This window comes from Nomascus leucogenys, chromosome 22a, assembly GCF_006542625.1.
Source record: "Nomascus leucogenys isolate Asia chromosome 22a, Asia_NLE_v1, whole genome shotgun sequence".
Classification (NCBI taxonomy): domain Eukaryota; kingdom Metazoa; phylum Chordata; class Mammalia; order Primates; family Hylobatidae; genus Nomascus; species Nomascus leucogenys.
In genome coordinates, this window is record NC_044402.1 from 118,756,743 (window position 1) to 118,766,327 (window position 9,585).

The following is a 9,585-nucleotide window of genomic DNA, read 5'->3' on the forward strand; positions in this document are numbered from 1 at the left end:
CTTACATTTACAGCCTAAGGAATAATAACACACTAAATCCCAAGCATCTATCATGTGGGTAAGGAAAGAGGGCATTATCAGTGCCTTCAAAAGCCCCAACGTGCTTCTCCCTTCCTCGACCATTTAATAAACATCACCCGAACATTTGTGGGAACCGTTCTTTTTCCTTAGAGTTTGCACATAAGTTTGTGTGGAGGGATTTGTACTGAGTCAGCATGATAAGACAGAACTGTGTTTCCCCAAATTCTCTTCCTTTCACATTTCCAGGTCAGTGGGGGGCCAGAAGGGACCTTGTATGTGAGATCTGTAAGTGGGAATTGGAGCAGCAGTTTCATTCTGCTTCTGCTCAGGAAGGTCAGCGCAAGGCACCAGACACCACCATATGATGGGTGTGTGCTTGTGGGGGACAGAGAGAGAGAGGGAGGGACACTCAACGTGGGTGCTGCTGGCTGACCTGAAAGAGCTCTCCGCCTTCCTGAAGATTCAGGGGAATTCGGTGAACTTACTCAACCCTCTGCACCTTCTAAGTCCCACCCCTGACACTCCTGACTACTGCTTCACCCCAGGATATGAGATGCCCTAGAGCATCCCAGAACACATTTCTTTCCATGATGCGTCGTCTACAGCAGGAAGCTTGGGTTGGGGGTGAGGGGATGGCAAGGCTGGGCTCCATCTCTATTCTATCCTTCTCTCTATGACACAACAAATAAAAAAGAGATTTAATTCTTGTAAAGACTCTCACCCAAGACCTCTGCTCACTCTTGCCCCACTTCTCTGTAGCAGTTTGGAAGCTTTTGGTTGGAAGAAACAAACACACAAAAGTGGTTTAAGCAATGAAAGACATTTAATGATCTCATTTAGCAAGAAATTCCAGCCTTGGTTCTTTGGCAAAAGTACCTTTGGGGGCCAAGGTGTTTTCTTTTTAATGGAGGTAAAATATACATAAAATTTTACCATTTTTAGACATTTAAGTGTACAGTTTAGTGGCATTAAGTACTCAGACATTGTTGTACAACTATCACTACTGTTTATCTTTACAACTTTTTCAACATCCCAAACATAAACTCTGTGCCCATTAAACCATCACTCCCCATGCTCCCCTCCCCTCAGTCCCTGGTAATCACTGTTCTGCTTTCTGTCTCTGTGAATTTGTTCACTCTCAGTACCTCATGTAAGTGGAATCATAAACTATTTATCTGTTTATGTCTGGCTTATTTCACTTAGCATAAAGTTTTCAAGGTTCATCTGTGTTGTAACATGTATGAGTACTTCACTCTTCTTTCAGGCTGAAGGATACTTCTTTATATACATATCACATTTTGTTTAGCCATTCATTCATTCATTGATGAACATTGTACACATCACATTTTGTTTAGCCATTCATTCATTCATTGATGAACATTTGGGTTACGTCTGCCTTTTGGGTCTTGTGAATAAGCTGCTATGAATATTGGTGTACAAATATGGGTTCAAGTCCCTGCTTTCACTTCTTGTGGGTCAATTCCTAGAAGTAGAATTGCAGGATCATGTGGTAATTCTATGTCCGATGTTTTGAGGAAAGCTGCCATACTGTCTTCCACAGTGGCCACACCATTTTACATTCCCGCTCGTGATGCTCGAGAATTCCACTTTCTCTGCATCTTTGTGGACACCTTCTATTTTATGATTTTCTTTCTTCTGATACTAGCCATCCTAACGAGTACGCAGAGCTGTCTCACTGGAGTGTAGATTTTCACTTCTTAGAACACAGAGTGCCATGGGCTCAGGGGCAGGATGGACAGAGCTCCAGCAAGTGATGTAGTAATTATGGCAAGGGGTGAGGCACCAGGGCAGGCTTTCTAAACCATGCAAGGGAAACTAGTAAGGACATGGCCTCCTCTGCTTCCTGCGACCACAATGGGGGCTGCATTGATAGTGAGACCAAGAAGAACCAGTGGACATGAGGCTTGGAATGCGACTGTGAAGAGAAGGGAGGAACCCCACGGGGCTGCACTGAGGCAGGAGGTCTTAGAGAGTAGTGGAAGTGTGCCCTGAAAAAGAGCCAACAAAGGAAGGCCTGTTGTCTTTGGGCAGGGAGTCCTTGCTGATCAAGTTATGTATGGCTAGAATCTTGAGGAGTCCATGGCGAAACTTCTGGCCAATGAAGGTGTAGATGAAGGGGTTGAGGCAGCTGTGAAGGATGCCCAGAATCTCGGTGGCATCCAGGGCCTGGTTGATGTCGTTGCGGCACTCACAAGTCTCCTTGGTCATCTGGGTTCTCATGAGGATGTCTGCCAGCAGGACCAGGTTGTAGGACAGCCAGCAGAGCAGGAAGATGAGGACGACAGCAAAGATGACTGGCATGGCCCAGTGCTTCTGTCTCATGTGGGCCTCAAACAGCGTACGGAGGGTGAATCTGTAGCAGAACAGCATGATCAACAGCGGCACGATGAAGCCAAAGGACTGGAGCAGGATCCGTAACAGCATCCGCCAGTTTGCTGTATTGTTGCCCATGTCCTCACAGCAGACTGGGCTAACATAGGGTGGGTAGACGGTCCTTTGGAAAAGTAAGATGAGCAGGGACAGTAACAGGAACAGGTTCCACACACCCAGACATATGAACTTGACCAAGTGGCGCTGCTGGGTCAGTGTGCGTGTGGCATGGACAATGGCCAGGTAACAGTCCACGCTGCGGCAGGCCAGTAGTAGAATACCACTGTAGAAGTTGACTTCCTTCAGGAGCTAGACCACCTGGCACAGATTGTGCCAAAAATCCAGCCATTCATCTTGGAGGCAGCCAAGATGGGCAACGTCTGGGAAAAGAACAAGTCAGCCATGGCCAGGTTCAGCAGGTAGACATCGGTGACAGAGTGGCTGACTCAGCTGAATAAGATGACCAGCACTGGCAGGGAGTTTCACATCAGATTCAGTAGAAACATCAGGGCATAGATGATGATCAAAACATAATTGATTGCTAGGGATTCTGGCCAACATGGGGCAGAACCTAGTAGAAAAGGGGTCAGGTCATAGTTGAAAGTGTAATTACTAAAATCTCCACTGAAGATGTCTTCCCACATGTAATTTTCCCAGCTAAAATTTTCCGTTTTTGAGGTAAACTTAAATCCTGGCCTATAGAAGAGAGAAGAGGATTATCGCACAATAAACCTTACCCAGATTGTTGCCTACCCATCCAAGAAACTGGGATAGGATTCTTTGTGTTGGCTTGTATGTTACATGGAAGTAATTTTCACCTCTAATTTGTATATGGCAGGTAGTCTAAAGTTTTGAGGCAATGTTAGTGATAAATGCCACAATTTATCAAAAGACTTCCATACTGGTTCCCTTCCATGCTGGACACATATTCTTAGCATTTCCCATGACATCACAGTCTCCCAAAACTTTGTAGAATATTCCCTGTGGATAATAACTACAGAACACTCAATCCTACTTGGATCCCTCAGTGGTGAGCACCTTCAGCTGTTGAGGCTGGGTTTAATGTTCAGAAACATGAGATGCCACTCAGTTCTTGTAATCAGGGGACTAAGCAGCCACTCCAATGGGGTTGTACCCTCAAAAAAGATCAAGGTTTGACTATAAAGGTGAGGGACGAATCTCTTTGTGCACGCTTCTGAAAGTTATTTTGAAACAAGTGTTCTGGAAAACTGTTTGAACAGTAGCATGGAGTTTTGGAAGACTCGAGCTGGAAGAATCTTCAGTTAATTAGTAAGGCCCAGCGTTTCTCTTTTGGGTAGAAGGAGGCCTGCTCTGGGAATGTGTGTGTAGTTTGGAAAAGTATATTAAAAATGATAAGTGGGCCAGGCACAGTGGCTCAAGCCTGTAATCCCAGCATTTTGGGGGCCAAGGTGGGTGGATCACAAGGTCAGGAGCTAGAAACCATCCTGGTTAACACGGTGAAACCCCATCTCTACTAAAAATATTTTTAAAAAAATTAGCCGGGTGTGGTGACGGGCGCCTGTAGTTCCAGCTACTCGGGAGGTTGAGACAGGAGAATGGCGTGAACCCGGGAGGCGGAGCTTGCAGTGAGCTGAGATCGCACCACCGCACTCCAGCTTGGGAGACACAGCGAGACTCCGTCTCAAAAAAAAAAAAAAAAAAATGATAAGCGGCCGGGCGTGGTGGCTCATGCCTGTAATCCCAGCACTCTGGGAGCCAGAGGCAGGTGGATTGCCTGAGCTCAGGAGTTCGTGACCAGCCTGGGCAACACGGTGAAACCCCATCTCTACTATACTACAAAAAATTAGCTGGGCCTGGTGGCATGCACCTGTAGTCCCAGCTACCTGGGAGGCTGAGGCAGGACAATTGCTTGAACCCGGGAGGCAGGGGTGACAGTGAGCCAAGATGGCACCACTGTACTCCAGCCTGGGCGACAGAGCAAGACTCCGTCTCAAAAACCAAAATAAAATAACATAACATAAAAATAAATAAAAAATGATAAGCAAGTGGGCTGCCTGATTCTCCCCGTGGGTGGAAACCTAACAGGTTATTTGAGGAGCTCTGAGCAGCCATGTGCTGCCATGCAGGATGAGCAGACATAGCCAGCCCGCACCCCAATAAGAGGGAATGGCGGCAGGAAGCAGAGAAGACAGGGGCTGCACTACCCTTGCTTGGTGGCTCTCCAGCCCTGCTGGGGACCCTTCCTGTCCTGCATGTGTGTGCCTCCATCCAGCCCTGACTCCCCGTTCTTCTCATTCAGTCCATCTCTGCTGGCTCTGTCCTTGCTACAGGGATAGGAGAGATCCTGCTCTGGGGAAGCCTGGGTGCAGAGGGTGGGCTGAAGCCATTCAAAAATGTTATGCCAGTTTCTCAAAGAAGAAGTCAACTAAAGCAATCCAGCTCCCTAATTAGCTTTTTTTCCGAACCACAAAATAGATCACCCTCTGGCCATTGCCTTAGAGTAAGGGATGACCATCCTACCACCAACCAGGTCCAAGTCCATAACCTACCCCCAAAAATGGAACCCAGTGACAGAAAAACCAGGAAGTTAAAGGTCCCAGGACCCACTTCACACTCACCAGGCTGGGCACACTCAGAAAAAGATGCCCAAGAACAATGTGGGTGAGGAAGTGGAAAAGTCAGAACTCTCGCACATTGCAGGTGGGAATGTAAGATGGTGCAACTGCTTTGAAAAACAGTTTAGCAGTTGCTCAAAAAAGTTAAACATAGAGTTACCACATGAACCAGCAACCCCCATCCTAGGGATATACCCAAGAGAATTGAAAGCTATGCCCACAAAAAACTAATGTTCATAGTGGCATGCTCCAGCCCTCAGGGATTAACCAGCAGGCAAGGGGCAGAGTGGGCCAAGAGGAATAGGAAGAACCTCAGAACCTTTGCAGGAAGCAGCTGGGGGCGGACCTGGTAGGTGTTGAGTCATGGGTGTGAGGGAGGGGCACAGTGTGAGGGCAGAGCATCAGGCTCTCGGTTCCCCAAAACTAGCAGGGAGATGGGGCCCCTGCAAGTGCTGTATTAGACAAAATAAGCTCACTACCTTACACGTCAGCCCATAAGGCAAGGTCCCTAGGAAGCTCTTCCTTCACCTGAGCCAAGCTTTCACCTCTGAGTCTCCTCTTCCTTCAACCAAACAAAAGTCCTTTCTGACCCCTCTTGATTCCTGCTCCTATCTGGGTAGAAACAGGAGCCGGAGGGTCCCCAAACTCCAAGGCTTCAGCCACAGCCCATCAGAGGCCCGAAGTTGGTCACAAAACAATAGTATCTTCCATGAACCCATAAGCACCCTACCCCAGCCCCACTCCACCTGGCCACCAGATTCGCTGTACTTATACTTCCTGGACACCGCCATCTCCCTGGGAAATTCTGCACTAGAGTTTTGTGGAAAGTGGAGCGTGAAGAAGTATAGGATAAGGGATGGTGAAGCAGAGCCAGAAGGGCTCAAAGCCAGGCGCCTGGAAGCAGAGGGCCCCAGGTTGCTTCCTCCACCACCAAGAACCCTCAGCTCCTGGTTACAGTGCTGGCTCCCAGCTCTGGTGGTCAGCCAGACTGGCCGAGACCCTCCCCAGCCTGGACCAGCCCACTCCTCTCCAACTCCCTGCCTTCCATGGGCAGCAGAGTCCAAGCCAACCCCAAGTTGGGTCTCCAGCGCTGATCCCATTCGGGGCTCTCCCCGCCACCTCTCCATCTCAATCCACATCCTCCCTCGCTCCCTCCTACAACCCTGGGCCAGAGGTTTCAGGCAGGTGGTGCCCCAGCTGTAGCAAGTACTGAGGTCCAGGGAGAGCTGGAGTAGGGGAGACAGGAGTGGCCACCAGCTGGCAGGGGAAGGTGCAACTTGAGGCCAAGTCTGAGCCACCATGATTTTTACCCACCCCAGACAGCTTTAGGAGGGGAAGAGAGGGTGCTCCCCCTACACCTTCCCCAATGGTGCCACACTGAAGGGACAACTGGGGCTTCCAGAAGAGAAGCCCCTGTGCCCAAAGACCCTGGCACCCTAGTTTCCAGTTCCCCCTCCTATTCCCATCCCACAACCGCCTGCCTGCCTGCCCTCCCCCTCCAGGTCCTCCCCATCCAGCACCGATCCTGTCCCCTAACCCCATCCCCTCCCCTGCAGGGAGCCCAGCCTTGAAGCACAGCAGGCTTCTCCGGGTCCCCCTTCATCACCCCGATCCCATTTCCTCTTCTAGAACAGTAGCCAGCCTAAAACATCTGGGCAGGCAGTCCTAGTGCAAGCCCTGGATTGGGGGTTGGGAGACAGACACTGAGGTCAGCTCCATATGGATTCTCCAGCCTGGGAACAGGTGGAGAATCATCTCATCTTTGTGAGATGAGGGGGGCCATTTTCAACGTCCTCCCACTCCTTCTTACCCACACCCAAGCCATCTCCACGTCGAGTCCTTTCTCCAAAATTAGTCATGGCCCCACTCAGCCCTCTCCCTGGCCCACTGCAGGCAGGGCATCAGAGTCGGAAAAGGAGAGGAGGGGTGGGGGAGAGGGACAGGTAGAGGGGAGGCAGCGTCAGTCTGTTCATTAACCACCTTGATTGACCATTTCTGCCCAGAGGGGTGAGGAAGAAGTAAGGGCTTGTGCTGGGGAAGGTGCAGGGGGTACTCCTGCCAGGATATGCCCAAGGGCAAGGGAGCAGGGCCCACACTTTAGAGTGGAGATGGAGACAGTGCTTTGAACCCTAACCTTGCCGGGCCTGCCAGCCCCACTCACTCACTCACCTTTCCTGCAGAGGAGCCACTAAGTCAGGTGGGCGTCTGGGACAAGGGATTCCCAGGACAGGAGTGGTGGCTGATGGTGGGAGTAGCGGCTGTGGCTGGCAAAAAACTGGTTTCCCAGAAGAAGGCAGCAAGTGAGCCTGTGTCCAGGCAGGGAGCAGGGTGCAAGGAGCAGAGCTGGTCCCAGGGCCACTGCTGGGAGCAACTGAGCAGAGGGTTCTACTAGTGGGTTTCCCTCCCAGACCAGCCCAGGAGGCGGGCCAGCAGTGCACCGCCTCCTTCCAGGAGTCAGCCAGCAGTGGGCCCCCTCTGCCAGCCATGGCCTCCTTTAACCCCTGCAGTGCCCTCCTGGCTGCACTCTAACCGGCTCTGGCCAGGCCGTGTCAGGGCACAGACACTTGGGGCAGGAAATCGCCAGGGAGTGTGGCTGCCCCTCCTACAGCCACCAGTGTAGCAGCCTCCCTGGGGACAGGAGGGGTGGGGCCAGAAGACTTGGGGGACAAGGGGGGTGGGGAAGGGGACAGGGAGGCATCAGGGCCTTGAGAGGGCCAGGACCCCATAGAAGAGACACAGGTGCAGAGAAATATCCAAAGTGCTGCTAGGTGGGGAAGGCTGGTTGCTGAGATGATGATGATGATAACAATACAGCAACTGTCAACTTTTCTTTTCTTTTTTTTTCTTTTTTTTGAGAAGGAATTTTGCTCTTGCAGCCCAGGCTGGAGCGCAGTGACACAATCTCAGCTCACTGCAACCTCCACCTCCCAGGTTCAAGGGATTCTCCTGCCTCAGCCTCCCCAGTAGCTGGAATTACAGGCGCCTGCAACCACACTCAGCTAATTTTTGTATTTTTAGTAGAGACGGGATTTTGCCACGTTGGTCTCGAATTCCTGACCTCAGGTGATCCTCCCGCCTCAGCCTCCCAAAGTGCTGGGATTACAGGCATGAGCCACCACGCCCGGCCAACTGTCAACGTTTCTAGAGCACTCTGCTTTATGCTATTTCCAATTCATTTTGTGATTGCAGGCCAGGAATCTCACTTCTTTCCTTTTTATTTTAAAATAATTATGTGTTTACAGAAGAGATTCAATGAAGGTAGAGACAATACAGGTCTCATATACCCTCCACCAGCTTTCCCTAAAGGTAACCTCTTACATTACGTGCCACATGTGACCAAACTAACTAATCTGCATTGCTGCAATGCTATTCAGAGGACTATGAGCCTTATGAAAATGTCACCATATTCTGAAATGTCTGTTATCTGTTCCAGAACCCAATCCAGGATCTCACATTACATTGGATTGTCGCGTCTTCATAATGTCTTTCAAAATGGGACAGATTTTCAGTTTCCTTGTTCTTTCACAAACACCACACTGTCTTGATTACTGTTGCTTTAATGGTAATTTCTAGACTCTGAGAGCTGAGGATACCGATACACCTGTGTGTTCAGTCAGTGGGAAGTGTGTACACTTTTCTGTATTTACGAAATATTTCAACACACTAATACAGACAAATGTCTGAAGCCACCTTGTCAGTCACCGTCTCTGTGAGATGAGAGGGGTCATTTTCAACTTCCTCCTGCTCTTTATCACCCACGTACAAGCCATCTCCGCATCCGGTCCTTTCTCCCAAGTTAGTCGTGGCCCCACTCAGCCCTCTCCCTGGCTCATAACGTCTCTAACCCCAGCCACTGGCACCGCCCTGCAGATGGCTGCCCCACCTCCCAGGCCCCTTGCTCTGCCTTCCACCCTCCCAATCCATATACACACAGCACACATGGGAGGGCTCCAGGAGAGCCAGGAGAGGAATGGGGGCATGTAAGTAGCAGGACTGGCAGTAGGAGTGCCCTGGCAGGCAGCCCAGATGTCTGGGTAGCCACTGAGCCTTGGCTCCTGAGGGGATCAGCACCCAGAAGATGTTTATCCACCCCAAGAATGAGGGTATCACCCCTCCTCTAGTGAGGGCCCAGGTGATGGGTGCAGGCTGCTCTTCCCTAAGCCCCTGAAGGGGGGAGCCCCGAGCAGCAGCAACCCCCACTGGAGCCAGAGTCAGGGCACAGCAGCTGGGAAGGAGCTTGACCCCACAGATAGAGGAGGGAGGGAGTCACAGGCAAGCTCCAGGCTCTCCCAAGAGGCCGCTCAGAAACCAGCTCATCTGATGCAGACAGACACTCGTCCCCATCCCTGTCCCTGCCACTGTCGCACACCGGCACACACACCCTCCCCTCCTTCACCCCTTGATCATCCACCTCCTGTGCCCCTGGCTCCTCGCTCCATCCCACCCCACTGACTGACCCTGTCCCTGCCCACCCTCACTTGGCCCAACAGGCACCTGCCCCATGTCAAAGCTGGCTGTGTGGGAGGTGGGGAGGCAGGGACACAGGGTGACACAAGGAGACCCACCAACAGGGAGT

The 9,585-nt window shown here is 51.0% G+C and overlaps 1 protein-coding gene across 1 annotated transcript; it reads right to left on the reverse strand.

Moving 5' to 3' along the window:
* Positions 1-822: 822 nt before the first annotated feature.
* Positions 823-2,956, reverse strand: LOC101177447 (C-X-C chemokine receptor type 2-like). Its single transcript, XM_030803424.1, has one exon. It carries the CDS (start codon positions 2,491-2,493, stop codon positions 2,008-2,010), a length of 486 nt encoding a protein of 161 aa, XP_030659284.1. The 5' UTR covers positions 2,494-2,956; the 3' UTR covers positions 823-2,007.
* Between the last annotated feature and the right edge of the window lie 6,629 nt (positions 2,957-9,585).